Source organism: Pinus tabuliformis, chromosome 7 (genome assembly GCF_031772625.1).
Source record: "Pinus tabuliformis cultivar Carrire ecotype Pingquan chromosome 7, CPIR1, whole genome shotgun sequence".
Lineage (NCBI taxonomy): Eukaryota > Viridiplantae > Streptophyta > Pinopsida > Pinales > Pinaceae > Pinus > Pinus tabuliformis.
Genome location: NC_142293.1, coordinates 626,013,243 through 626,033,859, shown reverse-complemented (window position 1 = coordinate 626,033,859; position 20,617 = coordinate 626,013,243). Strand labels below are relative to the sequence as shown.

General features: G+C 39.4%; 1 protein-coding gene across 3 annotated transcripts; it reads left to right on the top strand.

Annotated features, from left to right (window-relative positions):
• The first annotated feature begins 209 nt into the window (after positions 1–209).
• Positions 210–14,779, top strand: LOC149248995 (ran-binding protein 1 homolog b-like). 3 transcript variants are annotated; one of them, XM_089458596.1, is made up of 5 exons: positions 210–549; positions 1,343–1,443; positions 14,096–14,182; positions 14,276–14,368; positions 14,541–14,779. In XM_089458596.1, the coding sequence occupies exons 1-3, from the start codon at positions 374–376 to the stop codon at positions 14,143–14,145; spliced, it is 327 nt and encodes a 108-aa protein (XP_089314722.1). In that variant the 5' UTR covers positions 210–373; the 3' UTR covers positions 14,146–14,182; positions 14,276–14,368; positions 14,541–14,779. The 3 variants fall into 3 exon arrangements, with proteins under 3 accessions (XP_089314722.1, XP_089314723.1, XP_089314721.1); XM_089458597.1 differs by lacking the exons at positions 1,343–1,443; positions 14,096–14,182; positions 14,276–14,368; XM_089458595.1 differs by lacking the exons at positions 14,096–14,182; positions 14,276–14,368; positions 14,541–14,779 and having other exon boundaries at positions 213–549; positions 1,343–1,869.
• The last annotated feature ends 5,838 nt before the right edge of the window (positions 14,780–20,617 follow it).

The following is a 20,617-nucleotide window of genomic DNA, read 5'->3' as shown; positions in this document are numbered from 1 at the left end:
GTTGGAGATGATTTAGGGGTTATTCCATAGCCTTCTCTCCCTTTGAAACCCCCCAACCATCCCTGTAATAATTTATTATATTATCTTTAACGATGCTACTTTTACTCTCAATCTTTAACAGCTACCGGCCTTCCCTCTTCAAAACCCTTATATAGAGTGTTTTCTCTCCATCGACCTCAAAAACCCTTATATAGAGTGTTTTCTCTCCGTCGACCTCTTTGCCCTTGCCTTCAAAGCATTTTTGCACAGTTAAATCCTTTGTCCAAAATCCTCGGGGTTTCGCATTCGTGTCTGATATTGGGCGAGTTTCTGGCATATTTTGGATCCATCGATTTCATTCGAGCCTTCCCTCTGTGCACTATCTGGTATTGGGATGGCTGGAACTCAGGAGGATCCTGTTCTTACACGGGCAGTAGATGACGATTCGAGAGAGAACGAGGATGGTGCCGGAAAGGAAGAGGACACTGGAGCTCAGGTTGCACCCATTGTTAAGCTTGAGGAGGTTACTGTCACCACGGGCGAAGAAGAGGAGGATGTCCTTCTTGACATGTAAATTTCTTAATCCATGGCTATTTCATGATTTTGTTTTCTCAGTTGAAAGTTGTTTTCATGGCCTCTTCGGTGGCCCTTTTCCTGTGCACATAAATGGGACCTTGACTATAAGGAAGATGCATTTGGGCAGTTATTTACTTCTAATTTTTCTCCTTTTTAGTAAGATCTGTTTTTATCGGGTTCTTGATGTTTTGTTCGCCTGTTGATGATGATCAGATTTGTCATTTCAATGGGGTGCTGAAGAAACTCTATGGTAGATGCATTTAGCGGGCTATGGTTTGTTTTATCGGGTAATTAGGGTTTTGCTTTTCTGTGTATTTTTGGTGGGATTTGATGCGCTTTGATGGCGAATTCGTTATATTTTGGATTCTTCGCAAGATATTGCATGAAATTCTGAACACCAGAGAAAATTTACCCGAATATTGATAGTACCTTTATGGAACTTCCTGAGATATGAACACATACTGAATCATCAAGTTTGCTTTGTCTTTTCTGCTCTCAATACTGTTGAACTCCTTCGCAATGTTCTGTAATCGGAAAAACAGGGAATTCCAGAAACAACAAGTTCTGAATTCAAACCACGGGAGCTTTAGGTTTATCTTAGGGTTTAGAATTGAGGGTTTGTCATTCTTTCAGCGAGCGTTGATCATATACACAAGCAATATAAGCTCCCTTTCTATTTTAAATTAAATACACTTTCCTTCATCCAGTCATGCTTTTTGTCTTTCCATCGGAATAGTGGGGATGAAGCTTGATGAACTGATAAATGGGATTGAATTTCCACTTGCAGGAGTATGTTGTTGTACTTGTCTGTCATGGAAAGCAACAGGATCAGGCAAAGAGAGATCTGGATGCATTTCTTGGCAATCACAGTGGTGCATTTGTGGCATGGTATTTCAGTCTTTTCACAAATTTCTGTTTTCTCTGTTCTTTTGAGTCAGGATTATGAGGGCTTATTGCTCTTATATCAGCAAGCATAGAATAGAAATAACATGTTAGACTTTTCCAATATAACATTCAAAATGTATAATGTTTCGTATCTAACGGAGATAGGTTCATTTGACCAAATAAAACAATGCACATTATCATATTTGTCTTTACTTCACAAAATTCCAAAGTTTCCTCCAAAGGGCTATAAACAACAGCATTGCAATCAAAATAGCTATCTTGAGGTGCAGATGAATGGATCGGAGGCAGATATTTCTCTGGTCGACAACAATTAATGGTAATTCTAGACAAGATAATCTGTACCCGAAGACACATTTTTCAAGACAAAGTTGCGTTTGATGAATTGCAGTTATGTTTAATTTGTTCTTTAGACACTTCTTCAAAGAGGTAATGCTTTTGTCGTTTGCAAAGGATTTTTTTGATTTTATTTTTAAATTAATGCACATATCCTGAAACTAGGATTGTAAGGTGCTTCTGAGTAGAATATGAGAAACAATGCTGGCTATATTGTGATATCATAAACGCTCACTTACATGTATTTACTTGGTGGAAGCAAAACAAAACAGAGAAAATTAACATTGCGCAAGAACATCGGGCCGATCAGTTTCCTCAAACAGTTTCCTTTCATGCTTTATCTGATAGTCTCACTTGGTTGAGTTTTCTTATTTTGTAACCTCTTGCTTTGCTATAATATGATTTTGCACCTGAGGGCAACCTTACTTCCAGACTTTTTTCTTTTGAACCAGCTTCCTCTTATCATGATGGAGCAATGTGCCCAGATTTAGCGTTATAGGGAACCATTAGCACCTTTTTGTAGAATTTCTTTGAAAATTCTGCAACTGCTGTAGTGAACAATTCTGAAACTAATTTGTGACACCAAGACACAGAGTTTCTCTACTCTTTTGCAGCGGAATAAAAAAGAGTTAAAAACACATTCATACAATACAATAACACAGGATTTTTCTATGGAACCCTACATGGAAAACCCTCTGCTAGCTGTAGATTTTTATTGACAAAGTTGAGCAAATAAAATTAATTACAAGGAAAACTGTTTCACTACAGAACAAGGTTGTTCTTTCTGCTGACACTTAGCTGAAAACTGCTTGCAACAACCCTGTCCTTAGCTCCTAAATCCTTGTGCTGGCCTGCCCCTGTTTCCTTGTGCTGGAAGCCTCTATTTTCTAGTGCAATAGTGGCCCTATCTTCTAGGAATTACTCCTGATTTCTAGCGCACACTAGCATGGATTTTCTCTGCCAAAACTCTGTGCAGAGGCCTCTCCTTCACGCTCTTCCTAGCTCTGCCATCTCACACACAAAACTCGCACTCTATTGTTTGGTCTCACAACCTGTAAAAAATTAATGTCTGCTCATGCTGTAGCCCACCCAGTTTCAAATTCTTGCAAGGTTTAATGCCCAAAACCCATCAATAGCATATGACTGATATACACATCATTTTATCATTTTCTGCATTTAACTTGAAACAACATAGAGGTACTCTACATTTCACTTTCAGCTGATAAGAGAAAAAATAAGGCAAGCACACACATGAATTTTACACTGTTTTTGGTCAACATGATCCTAGAAAAACCCCGCAGCGGGGAAAACCAGTTCTTCTAGGAGGATTTTATTTTGTTTCTTTGACGAAGCATCACTGAAATCCCATTCTCAAACTGAGTTCTGAACTGTCTTCAACAAATGTTCATGTTGAAATTACAGTCCTCTGAAATGCTCCTTCTTCTTAGGAATTCAAGCCACACTGACAGTCACAGGTTCCTTGAAACTCGGGTTCATCACAGCAAATATGCACAGGTTTTTTTATCAGCGTTTAACCTCCCTGGAATTTGAGCAAATACACTCCAAAACAGCTCTCTAAATATCATTGATATACCACTAAAACCAGGCTTGAGATTTTTGCTAGTCTTGGCCCAAGAATCTCACTGTGTCCCACATAAATACGCTGGCAGAGAAATATGCTGCTAAAACACTTGCCTACGGTGAGGAGTAACCAAACTTGACTCCTAATAAGCCTTTGACCTGTGTGCAACCACTGGCTATGACAGTCTTCCAAAATTTCGTGCTCCCTTTTTAGCTTTAACTCGGCCTTCTAGGGATTTGATTAACTGTGGTCTTGTTCCTAGTTCTTGCTGTAGAATTTCTTCACAAAAATTATCTTCCTCCTATCTCCTTTCCTCTCCTCAATAGTTCTCAAGAGGATTGAATGAAGGAGCTCTTCCTTGCTGCCTCCAAATGCAAGCTCCACAACATGGTTGCGTTCTGCTCTGATTTGAGTTCACCTTGGAACACAGCCTCCTCCTTTAGCTGTCTCGATCTCCTCTCAAGCTTCCCTACACCCTCCTCTTTCCTTTGAGAAGAATAATGAAGAATCATTCATTTCCTTTAACTTCTGTTTTTCTTTTGAGAGGGAAACCTAACCCTAAAGGCTAAAGATCAATGGCTGAGATTAAATCTCAGCTAATGAGATCTATAGTTGAGATCAAGCTCCCATTAGACCCCTTTCTCATGATGACCCCTCACTTAACCTTTTAATGTTTTAGTACCATGGTCACTTTGTCGCTCATAAAGTGAGTTTTAAAATATAAAGGTTACCTTATTAACATAAAGTGGACTTAGTACTTTACACAAAGTCACTTTAATAACCCATGTGACTTTAATAAATTAGAATTACAAGGTACACAACTCATAAAAGCTTCTTTAGCTCCTTGACATTAATAAACACATAATGTCACTTAGAGAAAAGGATATTAATGTGTATTCCTAGGCCAAAAGGATAAATTCCTAGGAAACACTTCCTTGGTACTATATTCTCAACACAATGTTGTGCTCACAAAATAGTGATCCATTTTTGTGCCTTCGTCCTCCTTATAAGATATTCACATCAACTAAATTTGGCAAGTTTATTTTTTGAACTCGGTCTTGTGATTGACTAGTTAACTGAGTCTAACTGACTCATGTAATTCGTCTTGCCTCAATTTAGAAACTGAAGCTCACTTGCTTGTCCTTTGCCAAAGATAACTCGCACTAGGAGACAAACAACTGAGCCTCCAACTATACACATGAGTTAAACTGCTTCATGAACTCGACCTAATTTTTGGGAACTCGTCCTAACTTTTAGGAACTCATGCATGCTAAAGACATGAGTGCTTGTGGTCTCTTTGACTAAGGAACAAGTCAAAGAAGACCTTACTCGCTTCTATTTTCAACATTCCCTCTTAGCGAGAAAGGTGCTTTTGGAAGAACCTCGTCCACTTGGATCTATCTCCAATACTACCACGTTCTCCGTTGTTGCAGCTTCTTCCGCTGAACTAGAAGACTTTGCCTTCTTTTGCGGAACTTGATAAGACCTTTTCTTTCCCACCATGCTCTGCGAGTCTATCACTTTAGTCATAAGGGCCATGCACCCTGTGTACCTTTGTGGCTGCTTCCTTTGGTTGAAGGTGATATTGGAAGATCCAACTCTCCCTTGATCTCCCTTAAACAAATCCTTTGCCCACTTGGCCCAAACTCTCCCTATGCTGGGAGTCATTGCTTGAGTCGTTGTCTCGACTCGCCTTCGGCTATGCTCCTCATCATCTTGTTGGTTGGCCCAACTGCCAACTAGCTTATACTCAAATTGAGATACTGGCTGAGGCTTCATCTTGAGTAGCTTCTTCTCAGGTACTCTAATCTGCTCTTGCTCTAAGGACTCCTTAGACTTAAACTGAGATATTGGCTGAGGCTCCATCTTGAGTAGCTTCTTCTCAGGTACTCTAATCTGCTCTTGCTCTAAGGGCTCCTTAGACTTAAACAGACATATTGGCTGAGGCTCCATCTTGACTCTTGAGTAGCTTTTCTTAGGTACTCTAATCTGCTCTTGCTCTAAGGACTCCCTTTGGGTTTTGCTCTCCTCAACCATCAATTCTCTACTCTGAGCTCTCCTTGCCTTGCTGCTCAAGGTTGCACTTGTCTCTACCTAGAACTTGTAGTGATTTTTCATCCTCACACCTATCTGCTTCTTACATCCAAAAGCTAAGTGCTGGAGGTAAGCCTTACCTTTGCTGAAAATGACATCATAATCCTTGTCCTCAAGGGTAGTTATCCAAACAAGATTCTGCTTTAATCTTGGAACATAAAAGACATCTCTGAGATGGAGGGGATTACTTGACTCCCTCTGAAAACTGAGAGTACCAATTCCTCTCGATTTGAAACTACACGTCCTTCTCCTTCAGGTGTCTAAAATTTTTCTTTTTTTTTGGTCATGTGGAAGGATGTCATGTGGAAGGATGCTACCGAATCAATATACCATACACTGCTGTCTGCTGAGCTTGGCATGCAAGCAATCAATGATAAATATTTCTCGAACTGGGCAAAAAATGCATCTAGCTTTGCTGATGTAGCTACATGATCCTCACTGGACTCGTTCTTTCGCTTAGGACACTTAGTGGCATAGTGTCCAAACTCATGGCAATGGAAGCACTTGACCTTTCTTAGATCCTTTTACTTGCCCTTTTGACTAGACTCGACCACTCCTTGGCCCTCCGTGCCCTTGGTCTTGCTACTCTTGCTTGTTATGGAAAAGTTCTCCTCGTCCTCTGTCTTCATCGATCTACCATTTTTGGTCCTTCTTCGGATATCTTCCTGAACGTAGTCAGTCAATAGCATTTCCCAACTAGGAAAATTATCTCTGTCATTGACAACATCCTGGAACCCATACCAAGACTTGTGAAGTCGTAGAAGAGCAAAACTCACAAGGTCATGCTCTGGTATACTCATGAGTGAATTTTGACAAATACGTGACAATGGACTCATCCTTGTTCACCTAGATACTCCTTAGCTTCTCCTTAAGAGCAAGCTTCTTGGTATCGCTGGTACTCTGATATAGATCTAAAATAGTTTTGAACATCTCATAAGCTGTCTTCTTCTCATGGATATGAGGAAATATATGATCTCTGACCCCTTCTAGAATAATTGTCCTTGCCTTGATATCATTCTTAGTATGTCGGGTCAACTGTTGGGGATCTTGTAGTGGTGGTATAGCCTGCTTCACAAATTCTCCCACCCCATTATCCTTCAAAACTATCATGATCCTCCCTTTCCATGAAACGAAGTTTGATGCTCCCTCTAAACAGTTATCTGCTCTCAAACCTTGGTACGCTGTCCTGCTTTCCCAGAGAGCTCTCCAACACCTGCCCACTAATAGCTTAGTAGTCCTTCACAAGAGGCTGTACTTAGGGCACAATAGGGCAACTTCTAACAACCCTCCAACCTGTACACTTAAGCTGCCCACACAATTGTCCAATGGGACCTCATCCACTTAGTAGAACATCAACTTGAGAATAACATTCAACATACCTTAACCAATAGAGACTTCTTCTGCTTCTCTAGGTCACACCCCTGTGCAATTACCTGAAGTTTTCGACCCTCTGATTAGGGCATCTTGCACCTACGTCAACCCATAGTTTGTTGCCTCAAAACTTTGCAAACATTTCTCCACAGGTTCCTCTTCTATGCGTTAGCTCTTGTCCTCTTATATATTGTTGTTCCAGCTCCTTAAGAACATAGACCAGCCCTAAACTAGGGCTTAATCTCTCCTGTAACAACACATAAAAAACTTGGTCTGTTTTGCAAGTTGTTTGCACCACAAATAATGCACAAAAAGACTACCCAAAATGCTCCTCTTGCAAGCTACTTGCTCCTGCCTAACTTGGCCTAATTAGTTACAAGAAAAACGAACCAAAACCAATCCTCTTCTCCACTTTGCTAGGCTCCTTTGGGCTATGACTATTTCAGGGAGATTCTCCTTATGATGTTGCACTAGGATGTGCCAATCAACTTGTGTTGGTATTTATTTTGTTCCTTGCTCCGATACCATGTAGAATTTCCTTAAAAATCTTGCAACTGCTGTAGTAAACAATTTTGAAACTAATTTGTAACACCAAGACAAGATTTTTGTAGAGAACCGTGCTAGGAAAACCCTCTGCTAGCTATAGAATTTTATTGAGAAAGTTGAGCAAATAGAATTAATACAAGGCAAATTGTTTCACTAGAGAACAACACTGTTCTTTCTATTGACACTTAACTGAAACCTGCTTGCAACAACCCTGTCCTTAGCTCCTAAATCTTTGCGCTGGCTTGCCCCTATTTCCTTTCGTTGGAAGCCTCTTATTTCCTAGCGCAATAGTGGCCCTATCTTCTAGGAATTACTCCTAATTCCTGCGTACACCAACAAGGATTTTCTGTGCCAAAACTCTGCGTATAGGCCTCTCCTTCACACTCTTCCTAGCTCTGCTAGCTCACACACAAAACTCGTGCTCTCTATTGTCTTGTCTCACAACCTTGTGCTCACAAAACAATGATTCAATTCTGTGCCTTCGTCCTTCTTACAAGCAATTCACATAAGGTATATCTAGCAAGTTTATTTTTGAATCTCGGTCTTGTGATTGACTAGTTAACCGAGTCTAATTGAGTCATGTAACTCATCCTGCCTCAATTTAGATACTGAAGCTCACTTGCTTGTCCTTTTCCAAATATAATTCACACTAGGAGACAAACAATTGAGCCTCCAACTATACGCACGAGTTAAACTATTTTATGAACTCATCCTAATTTTTAGGAACTTGACCTAACTTTTAGGAACTCGTGCACGTCAAAGATAGGATTGCTTGTGGTCTCTTTGACTAAGTCACAATTCAAAGAAGACCTTACTCACTACTATTTTCCACACTATATATATATATATATATATATATATATAGATATATATTGAAATGTGGAAAGAAATCATTATGAATAAATGAGCAAGAACATTTACATGACAAACATAAATGACAAGCAATATTCCACCATCACTTAACCCCAATGTGGGGAAACTCTTGATCAATTCTTCTTATATTCTTCAATAATTCAGCAGAGAGAGAGAAAGATATTACAATTTACAGATCTGATAATTAATGACAGCGGCAAAAGAGACCTAACCAGAAAAGTCATTGCTGGTCAACAGGGTAGATTTGACCCTCATAAATTGGTCAACTTCAGTCAACTTCGGCCTCCAAACAACAAGATGAATCAACCCTCAAAAGAACCCAAAATCAGCGCAGTCAAATTTGGTCAAACAACCAACCTGTGGTTAGCCCTAGCTGCAGTCAACGTTGGTCAAAGTCAATGTTTGGCCTCAATTTCTGTGCCTAGAAATGCGGCTTGCCCAAATAGAGATAGCCCCCACAAAACGTAGTCAAAGGAGGTCAACTCATGTTGGTCAACGCTTGGTCAAACTGTCCAGAAATTCGGTCTCTTGAAATTTCAGCCTCTTGAAATTTTGCTTTCCTGAAATTTCAGACGTGTGGAGAGAGAGATGCCTAGAAATCCATACCCAATGAACGAGGAGAGAGAGAGAGAGAAGTGTGAAGATGAGTGTATCCAAATGAGGCTAAGGCATCATGTATTTATAGCAAACGTTGAGGATGAATAGACGTGACTGTTGGGCTTCTGAGCCTACATAAGTTTGTTGGCTGACCTTGACAATTTGTCCATAATCAAAGTAAATTCATAACTTCATTTGTACATGTCAAAATCGGATGATCTTTAGATCACTCCTACACCTCTCGGAGAGAGGAATCCAAGAAAAATATCAGTTGTCATAAATAAGATGACCCATGTGGATTTTGGCCCTAGTTGCCGATTTTAACATGATGAAACTACGTAATCCAAACTTTAAAATATGGTATGAAAAGCTTAGTGTGCCCAATCATTGATTTTTTGTTTGAGGGAAGGGTACAGTTTTGCTAAGGCAATGATAGAGGAGTCAAATAAGCAATATCACTAACATTGAGGTACATAAAGCACTTGGTGCTTTTGATTAATTGCCAATCCTGAAATCTCGAAAAATGTTAACTCTGTTGAATTTTGAATGGGATATGAAGTTCTACTTTCTCGATATGAAGTTAGAGGAGATGGGAACCACTTTTAAACATCTCAAGACAATGAATGGTAATGTTAAAAATTTAAGTAAAGGTTTTACTTTAAGACTTTAACATTACCATTAATTGCCATCATTTTAACGCAAATTGAGAGTGAAACCCAGTCTTAAATAAATATTTCTAGTGTATGAAGTTTCTAAAAGTCTCATGAATTCATAATTATCCTCTAATTAGTTATTAAAACAAAAAAATGTTGTTCCCAACATTTAAATCAAGGCAAAATCAAACAAATTTCATTTAGAAACACGTTGTACAGATGTTGAAATGCATTTCCCATGTGAAATATGTTTCATATGAATTGAAATGCGTTTCTCATGTGAAATATGTTTCATATGAATTGAAATGCGTTTCCCATGTGAAAATACATTTCATATGAATTGAAATGTGTTTCAAGAGCATTTTAGTTGTGTTTCAGTGACTCGATATGAAAACGCAGCTGGTATGCAGGGGCGGGCCATGTTTCCTGCATCATAGATACCTTCTCATATTTGGAAATTTGTTTTTGTGGCTGATCAAATGTGTCGTTGGTTCTTCTTCACTTTGTTGTTCCCTTTGATGGGTTGCCTAGTCTATGATTTGATAGATGAGATGTCTAGTGGTTGTGGTTGCATGGTATAAAGGTTGGACATAAAGAGCTCCTCCACAATCTATGATTTACATGTTTAACAATCCTTTTCTTAAGTCCAATTATATACAAAATTACAAATCCTAGTGCAAGTGAAAATACGTTCTTCTTCAATGTTGCTTTTGTCAAACTAAACAAACAGGAAACAATTTATTTGACAGGTGGAAGAAGTGATAGGCTTAGAGCAATTGAATTGTAGGCCATGCTTCTTGACAAATTGATGAACAGATGTCTCCTTACTTGAGATTTAGGTTGGCACCATGGCACCATCCTGTCCATCATTATACACTAATCTTGTCATTATCTTCTTCACTGTGAATGATTGGCCTGTTCCCTGCAAATAGATCTGGGCATAGAGGAGCCAATCCAAGAACAATAATCTCTAGCACAAGACAATATTAATGATCTAAATACCTAATCCTGAAGCTTGAGTTTTATTTTTCTCTACTGGTTCTGAATCTCTGATTGAGAATCTCCCACTCGTCATTATCAAACCTTCTCCTTCATCATTGGCATCAGCTGCACTGCTGAGGTACTTTGGTTGGTTGTCATTGGACTTGAGAGCTTGAAGTTTCAAATGATTATAGTAACAGACAGCCAGAAAAGCCAGTCCACACCCACTCAAGTTTATGACTGTAACCTTTTCATTTATTACAGACAAAGATTATGTTATGAGCAGCCAGTCCTTGACAAGACCAGCAACATTCATAGTCAAGGCTGAAGTCTTTCCTATCAGAAGAAATACTGCAAGATTAAGAGCCAAGGCACAAGCAGAAATGTCATGTAATCCAAATCAAAGGAAGAGACCCTGATTATCAGAAATGGGTATTCTACTAAGGCCCAGGGGGTGCTGAGAAAAACAAGGCAACAAGGAGCAACAAAGATGTGATGGGATTCAACTTAATCCCTTTTGATGTTCGTGGAATTTGTATGAGAACCAATTGGGTAGTCTCACATGCAACTGCACTTAACTGGAGAATCACCTCCCATGCATTCATCTTGGCCTCCCCATAAGCTGAAATAGTAACTCCAATGGATATGGCCAACATATTGGCCTCGGGCTCACCTTTATAAGCTTCTTTCTTCAGGGAAACCACAATCAAATACACAGCAATGGGAATTAGAGCTTTCAGCATTTGAAATAATGATACTGAGAGGAAAACATAGGCAGAATTTCAAAACCAGAGACCCAAAGAATACACTTATCAATACTATGGGTTCAACGAGCTTGAAGACTCTTACAATAGCAACAGCCAGTGTTGAGTAGAAGCCCATGTGAATCATGGTGGGACTGATCACACTAAAGTTGTCAAGCAATGGCAACTCCGATGGATATGGCTAACATATTGGCCATGGCCTCACCTTTATAAGATTCTTTCTTCAGGGGAACTGCAATCGAATGCATATCAAATGGGCACAAGAGCTTTCAACATTTGAAATATCGATACTTTGAGAGACATGCACCAAGGGCTGCATCATTTAGGATTTGTACTCAGTTTAGGTGTCATATTCAAGGGGAAGTTGTTATGCTTTCCACCACTTCATAGATTGTTAGAGTGATGAAACAAAAGAGGCTCCCTCTTGAGGCTAGATTATGTCATTCATATCAGTTGTGTTGTTGATGTCCTAGCTCAGCCAGGTCTTGCCAAAACTCTGTTGAGGTTCAAAATTTATTATAAACTGAAATGTCTTCACAAGAATTGACCTCATAAAATGCCATAATCACAAGATATGCCATACATGGCTGTGATTATGGCTCGCAAGACCCTTAGACTTTGAGCAATGAGGCTCGCAACATCACTTATGATTATGCACTCTACAATTCTGTGACCAGCTGAATGTCAAGCAATTGAACCGCGATTTAAATCCTATTTTGTCAGCAATAATTACTATACTTTGTCTTTATTTAGTGTAGAGAACCAAGCACTTATTCTGCTCATCTATAGAAGGGACAATGGTTGTTTGCCTATGAGGTATAAGGAAATCCTATCAGATGTTTTGTATTTTCGTATGGAATTGAATCATACTCCTGCACACTGTAACATTCATATATATCAACCTGTAGAGGCTTTAATAACACCTGGTATTCTGGTTAGTGATTTTATTGGACCTCATGTGCATATCCTACATGCACAGGATGGACTATTCATATGTTACATGGTATTATTCTTATTATTTAGGGTGCACATCTTCAGGTGCTCAAGAACGATTACTAGAACAGTCAGTTAATTCTGCAATTTAAAGGATGAAAAAGGAGGTTATAGGAGTCTAGTTTTGGTTCTCATCCACAATGTCACACTAGTCTGCCTGGGCATGGTTCTCATGGTTTAATAGTGACTTGAGGAGTCATAATACCACAGATCACTAAACACGAACAGCTAAGGTAGCCCAAGGACAATAGCCATCTTTACACATTAATTAACAGGTCTTACATTAATTATCCTAGGGGGTTTTAATACTTCCAAATGCTTAAAAAACAGTTAGTAGAGCATTCACATTACACATTCCAGCAATCTTTTCTATAAACCAACCAAATGCAGTCAGGAGAGCCCTCCTTTTAAACTATACAACCTTATTGTTAGTATGATCAACCTTATTTTAATATATAGTGTGACAAACCGTATGTGACAAGCAGGTGGAAAATTTTTCTCGCAATTGACTAAGCGACGTCCTGCGAGCCAGACTTGAGACGGAAACCCTCGTCAGAAGTATATGCTTGGCTCTTTTCCAAACAAATGAAGAGTCAATGAGGTTTTGTGTAATCACTTCTGGTATCGTATTGGGTTATTGTTAGAAGCGATAATTGGATTCGGATTCTCATCGAGTGAGTTGTTCTGCTTTCTCAATTTGAGAGGGTTTGTTTGGAGGGAAAAATGAAAGAGGACATACGAGAATAGTGAGGGGAAAGATGCAGAGGAAGAGGATTGAGAACATCGCTAGCAGGCAGGCTACATTTTCCAAACGTTGGTGGATTGCTGAAGAAAGCTTATGAGCTCTCGGTGCTCTGCACTGCAGAAGTTGAACTTGTGATTTTCTCCCCAGCAGGAAAGCTCTATGAACTGTTTTTTAGTGCAAATCCTACTATTTTGATTCTAATAATCATGGCTATGCAAACCTCATGAGATTCTTACTAATAACCCAAGTGGTGCAAGCCCTAGTAAGCTCGATGTTGAAAAACTTAGTGTAAAACCTCCAAATCGCTGGTTTTGTTGTAGTGCTTATTGGAGAGTATATAAAAAATTTCACACCTTTTTATGAGATATGGGAGGAAAACATGTTAAAGATTTTTAATAAATATAAAATTTCCAAAATGATGCTAGTTACGTGTGATTCTTTTTTCATTGTTTGTGATTATGAAAAATGAAACTCGATGTTTTTTCATTAGTGCACACATATTTCATTATATAATTGCATATAGAAAAATCATTCCAGAGCCGATAACAATAAAAGTGAAGAATTTATGGTCCAACGTTATATTTAAGGGAGATGTTTAAGGATGACGTTTGAATTTTGTTTTTCATTTTAAGACATTTTGAGCAAATATTAGGAAGGACTTTGAGAAAGGATTGTCCTTCATTTTCGAAAATGGAGTTGTTCCTTTCCAGCCATATGCCCCAAGTGACCATCAAAGGGAGAGCTCATATGTTTTTTGGATGTTTTCTTTATAGCCATTTTTTTACACATATCCATAGAGTCCCCATGCCATTGATGTGAATTACTTGTTCGGTTTTTTTTAACCAACATTTTTAACCAAACAAGAAAAATTAAAAAAATGCCTCAAGATCAAAGACTGAAACAAAGACCTATTGACATACCTTTTAAAGTATGGAAAGAACTTGTAAAATCATATGAGAAGTTGGATGCACAAAGAAAAGCCGGCAATGAGAGCATTCAGGTATTGAATTTTTCATTAAACATTATTTAGAATGTATTAATACTTATAAGTATCTTAGACATGTATTTGTGTGAAAATAAATTGAATTGGTTTATGTTTAAGGACAAGGCATCCAAGGCGAGGTTAACCAAGACAAAAGTCACTTATCGTAGTGGCTAGAAAGGTTTAAAAGCATTGATAACAACCTTTGTAAGTATATTAAACATGTGATATTTTTTTAATAAATTTTGTACTAGAAGAAAGTCATTGTTATCTAATTTCTCCCTATTTACTGATTGATAGGAACTAAAATACGGAAGACCTCCAAATCATTTGGAAAAGGAGGTGCTGCAGCAAAAGAGATGGGTTGAATTTGTTGTTTGGATGGACTCTATGGTATGTAATCTTAGTTGGATTTCCAATATACTTTTAAACTATATTTTCATTTTATTTTTTAGTACTATTAGATATTATATCTTACCTCATTTTATGGTTAACATTGTATAACAAAAACATGCGTTGCGTTATGTAATTAATACTAACATGTAATATTTATTTTTTTTGTCAGAATGCTATAGGTAATGATTGCCAAGACGATGATCCAAATTATGTTCAACATATATCAGGAGATGATGAGGATGAGGATGATGGTGGTGAAGGAGGAGATGATGATGATGATAGTTGCGGTGTTGGTGATGATGTGGATCAGAGTAATGAGGATGGTCAATATGATCATGAGGATGATCTTGGTGGTGGTAGCTATGCATGCACATGCATTGTTTTTTATGAAGAAATTATTGTGTAGAATGACATTGCTATGTTTAGATGGGTGTTGTGAATTTACCCTATATCAATGAGACATTTTGATTTTGTAATCATACGATGAGTTTGATTTATGTATGTTGTTAATTTATCGTAGAATAACGATATTCATGAAATATTTTGATTTGTTACTCATATTTGAATTTTACTTGTTTTGATTAAAAATAATACTGATTTTATTAGTATTATGTTGCTATTTTATACATGTTTTGAAAATTGTTAATGACACATTGTTATTTTTTTGGATGGATGTTGTCAATTTCTCTTAAATTTCTTTACAAATGATTTTGAATTGTGATATCTGCTTTAATGATATTTAGAAACTATCATATATTTCACTATGAATCTATAAAGGGGGTCATATATGTAAAGAAAAACATACTCTATATAAGAAGTCAAATGCGGATGTAACCATGGATGCAAAATTGAAAGTAAAATTGGATGTTAAACTAGGAATTAATACAAAAATGCAAACAATTGACATACAAAGTGTTTTAAATTAGAAGTGAAAAATTGTGCAATAGTTGACACAAAGAAGGGAACAAAACATGGCATACAAAAGGATATCAAATTGGGCAAAAACAAGGACACATAAATGGGCACCAAATTAGATGCAAAAAAAGACAACAATTAGATGTAAAATAAGATGCAAAGTTGAGCGTTAAAAAGAAGCAAAAAACGTTACAAATTAATATGCCAAATGATGATGCAAATAATGGTGTAAACTTGGGATGCAAACTTGGATGCAAAAAAGGAAAAAAAAAAGATGTAAGAAAAGACATAAAACAAGATGCAAAATGGGGCTGAAAAAAGGTGAAACCAAGGATGCCATATTGGATGTAAAAAATGATTCCTAATCACATGCAAATTTAGGCTCGAACTCAGACACAAAATTATATGCAAATGTGGACACAAAATGAGGCAAAAAAAGATGCAAATTTGGATGGTGAAAACGATGTAAAACTAGACACCAAAAAAATGCAAAATTGGATGAAAAAGTCGGTGTAAATAATGGTGCAACATTCGACACAAGTAGACACAAAAAAATGGTGCAAAAAGGGGCATAAAATAGCTTAAAATTGGATGCAAAACTTGGTGCAAAAACAAATACAAAAGTAGACGTAAAAAATGGCTCTAAATTGAATGTACCATTAGACACAAAATAAGATGCAAAGGTGGACACAACACATGACTCAACATAAGATGCAAATATAAATGCAAATTTGGATGCTCAAAATGATGTAACATTAGATGCAAGAGATGGTGTTAAAAATGATGCAAAATTGGATGAAACAAATGACGCAAAATATGGTGCAAAATGAGATGGGAAAAATGGAGACAAATCAAACGTAAATGTGGATGTAAAAAATGGTCCAAAAAAAGATGCAAAAATGGGCACAAAAATGGATGCAAAATTTGGTGCTAAATCAAATTCAACACATGGTGCAAAGATAGGCACCAAAGCTGGTGCAAAAATAGAAGCAAAAACTAGTGTAAGACTAGATACAAAACCTGGCGTAAGACTAGATGCAAAAACTGACACAAAATGGATGCATAAAAAGACGTTAAATTGGATTCAAAATACAGTGTAAACTTGATGCAAATGATGGTGCAAAAATGGAAGCAAAGAATGACACAAAATAGGAAGCAAAAGAGAATGAAAAATAGATGCAAAAAATGACACAAAACTAGAAGCAAAACCTGTCATAAAATAAGATATAAATCTTGGTTCAAAATTTGACGCAAAAAATGATGCATAGTTTGGTGTAAAAAATGATGCAAAATCTAGCGTGAAAAAGGATGCAAAATCAGGTGCAAAAAAGGACGCTTTAAAAATTGTACAATAGAGCCAGATTTAGCGCCAGGTTGCTCATCACAATTACAAAAAAAATGCACTAAAATCTGGCGCTAAATCTGGCGCAAATCGCTGGTTTTGTTGTAGTGTTTCTTTGCATCTTTTCCGTCTAAGCTGTATGAGTGGATCGCAAAGTTAGCAGACAGCCACGAAAGGTGTAGGCTCGACAAACCAATAGTGTGGACTCCAGAACTAGTGCGTAGACTAGAAGCCTCAAAAGATAAGATAGTGCAAGCTGTGGAAAACTGGCTTAACCGAATAATAGGAGGATTTATCACTGAGTTCGCGGTAGACACGACATCATCTATAGTGAGGCCAAGCGATGTTTTCTCAAGGGACTGCGAGGTAAGTATATTAAATCTTTGAACACTTGCATTAAGATGCTATTGTGTGAAAAGCAGGTTATGCGAATAAATTAATGTTTGGGACTACGCGAAGCGGAAAGATCTACAGAAGTGGAAGTAGTGAAGAATTAGAAAACAGTCCCTTAATTTCACCCTCGCAGGAGAGCGAGGATGAGCTCGTGAAGGTTTCTCTGAGAAGCGCAGTCAGTTTGATAAGGCAGCAAATTCCGCATTTACCACCTCCACCCACACCGCCACCTGCTTCACCCCCCTCACCTCCATCTCCACCCACTCCACCTCCGCCACCTCCACAGTTCAGTATGGCGAGCGCGATCAAACTACCAATATTCAGAGGAGTAGGGAATGAAGATCCGGACCAATTCTGGTTCGTAGTAAGAGCAGTATGGGAAGCACAGGGCATCGTGGATGATAATATTAAAAAGGCTACACTGGTGAGCGCACTACAGGATCACGCATTAACGTGGTATATCAAGCATTCTAATGACCACCCGAATGCAGGAATTGCAGAGATCCAGACCGCGCTGAACAGGGAATTTAGCAGGCCAAAATCAGAGACACAATCAATCATCGGGTTTAAGGAGATCGCGATGCTCCTAGGTGAGACCCCCTGGGATCTGGACCAAAGGCTGAAGAGTATGATCCGTGAAGCCAATATGACGTTAACAGATGCACAGCATCGCGCATGGTTTGTGGCCTCACTTACGCCACACTTAAGGACAACGCTGTCACAGCAAAAACTTTCCACCCAGGTCGAAGCATTGGAGATGGCAATGAGATTGCATGAGACCCCTATACAAGACCCTGGGTTGGGAGTCCAACAAATCCACGCGCAACTGCAGAATCTATGTCTGGAGATGCAAAGTTTGAAACAGGATAGGACAACTCGGCCACAGGTGTGCAAGGAAGTATGATGCATAAACAGCAAAGACCAAGGGCATGACAAGGACCACTGTCCAGTGTTCGTGAACTATTTGGCAGAGGGAGGGCCAATGCCATTAAGACTGGAGGCACAGGCGGGGTCGAGCGCGGCATCTGCATTATGGTGCATGATCTGCTAGATAGGAGGAAAACATACCATGGATAATTGTCATCTGTTGCAGAAGTATACACAGATGTCCCAGCAATTGTTTTGTAATTTCTGCAGGTCGGTAGGCCATGACGAACGCACCTGCCGAAGCTATGAACTAATGATGGATCGGACTCCTGCCTATAGGGTACAGACCGAAACACGAGCCCTCGACCCAAATGCAGGGATGGCGCGCGCTGGGTTTCAAGGGCGTGATCGGGGTCAAGGTGGAATGGGACCAGGAAGGGGTCGCGACGAGATAATTGTTACAATTGTGGAGGGCCAGGGCATTATTCCTGCAATTGTACGAACCCGACTAGGATATCATGTTGGTACTGTAATCAGTTTGATCATGAGGCAAAAGATTGCCCTTCGCTGATAGCGAAGATGCGTGAAAAGGGGGTACTCCAGCCCCCTCCGACCCAGAATTTACAAATGATGAGGTCTGAACCACGCAAAGAAGACCCAAATGTAAACATGATGCTCAGGAGTGGTATGGCCACGGGAGATGATAAAGGGAAGCAGCCAGAAGACAGTATGTGGGTTCGCAAGGCTCCTACAAAGGAACCTAAGTTTGATTTAGAACGCGCAAAGGAGACATTCATGGAAGCTAAGAAGAGCTTCACGGAGGCCTCCACTTCAGGTAGTAAGGATCAACTAGAACCAGGGATGGATCCTTCAATGCTCACTACCTTTCTGGAGACATGCATGAAACTGCTGCGCGACAACAAGGCAGTCAAAGGGCTACAAGAACTTATCACTAGGTGCACGGGGTCAGGAGAACCGCGCGTGGTCTGAAAACTTGGAAAGCATGCATTGCGCACAGGAAGGGAGATGAGGTTGACTGCACAAATAGGCAAGTACGAAATGGATCAGGTAATCCTGGATCTGGGTTCGGATGCGAATGTACTACCAAATCAAACATGGGAACACATGGGCAGACTCGCGTTACAATGGTCCCCTATTCAGTTATGAATGGCAAACCAACAGAAGATTTTGCCCATGGGAAGATTGCAAGGGGTGACAGTTGATATTGAAGGCGTGAGCGCGTAGGTGGATTTTGAAGTGATAGAGATTGTCGATGACAGCAATCCCTATCTCGCGCTACTAGGAATAGACTGGGCTACTGATATGAATGGAGTCATAAATCTAAAGAAGCGCAAAATGACCTTTGAGAAAAAGTCACTACGCGTAGTAGTACCACTGGACCCAGCCGAAGGAGCACGATACACTGAACCGATGCGCGACGATGATAGTGATGACAATCTCAACTGTATCTATAAGTTAACTGCACAAGGTGAGGATTGGGTGAATCCGACTGCAGATGGAAGGATTTCATGGGAGCACGAAAGATCTTGCACTTCGGATTTAGACAAAGAGATAAAGCGATGGTAGAATCGGCTACACGAAGTAACAACACTGAACTGCAACATGATGATCAGGTCATTGCATTGCGTAACAATAGAGGCAAGGGATCTACCGACATATGATGGATTGTCAGCAGTGGATGAATTTTGAGCAAATTCGAAAGTGCAGTACCGGAATAGCAGCGGTTTGATGCACTAAAATGGGCACTGTGCACAATACCCGTATGATGGTGGGGTACGCATCAAGGAACTTTTGAAGACTGGCACAGATGCAGAAGGATGATGTGCCTACGTTTTGGAAAACCCCAAATATGGTTAGTAGACAAATACGACGAACGAGATGATCCACGAATGCACCTCGTGAAATGGACCAAGGTTTACGGGGAAGAGCAACAGCCTAAATGGGTACATTTATTCTACCATACCCTTGACGTCATACCCATGAATTGGTATACGGAGACGGAGCTCCGCCATGGTACGGGCGAATGGGATGTCTTGCGAGAGGGATTCTTGTTAACATTCACATTTGAAGATCATTGGTCGGATACTATTGACGATGTGCTACAAGCAGTAAATGCCGCTATCTTCAAAATACCACTACTAGGAATAGACTGGGCTACCGATATGAACGGAGTCATAAATCTGAAGAAGCGCAAAATTACCTTTGAGAAAAAGTCACTACGCGTAGTAGTACCACTGGACCCAGCCGAAGGAGCGGGATACACTGAACCGGTGCGCGACGACGATAGTGATGACGATTTCGACTGTATCTATAAGTTAACTACACAAGGCAAGGATTGAATGAATCTGACTGCAGATGGAAGGATTTCGTGGGAGCGCGAAAGCTCTTGCACTTCGGATTCAGATGAATAGATAAAGCGATGGTAGAATCGGTTACACGAAGTAACAACACTGAACTGCAACATGATGATCAGGTCATTGCGTTGCGTAACAATAGAGGCAAGGGAGTTGTCGACATATGATGGATTGTCAGCGGTGGATGAATTTTTGAGCAAATTCGAAAGTGCAGTACCAGAATAGAAATGGTTCAATGAGCTAAAATGGGCACTGCGCGCAACACCCGCACGATGGTGGGGTACGCATCAAGGAACTTTTGAAGACTGGCGTGGATGCAGAAGGATGATGCGCTTACGTTTTGGAAAACCCCAA

Coding starts and splice junctions, on each gene's coding strand:
- LOC149248995 (XM_089458595.1), top strand. CDS start 374: ATGGCTGGAACTCAGGAGGATCCTGTTCTTACACGGGCAGTAGATGAC. Junction 550..1,342: donor GAGGATGTCCTTCTTGACAT/GTAAATTTCTTA, acceptor TTCCACTTGCAG/GAGTATGTTGTTGTACTTGT.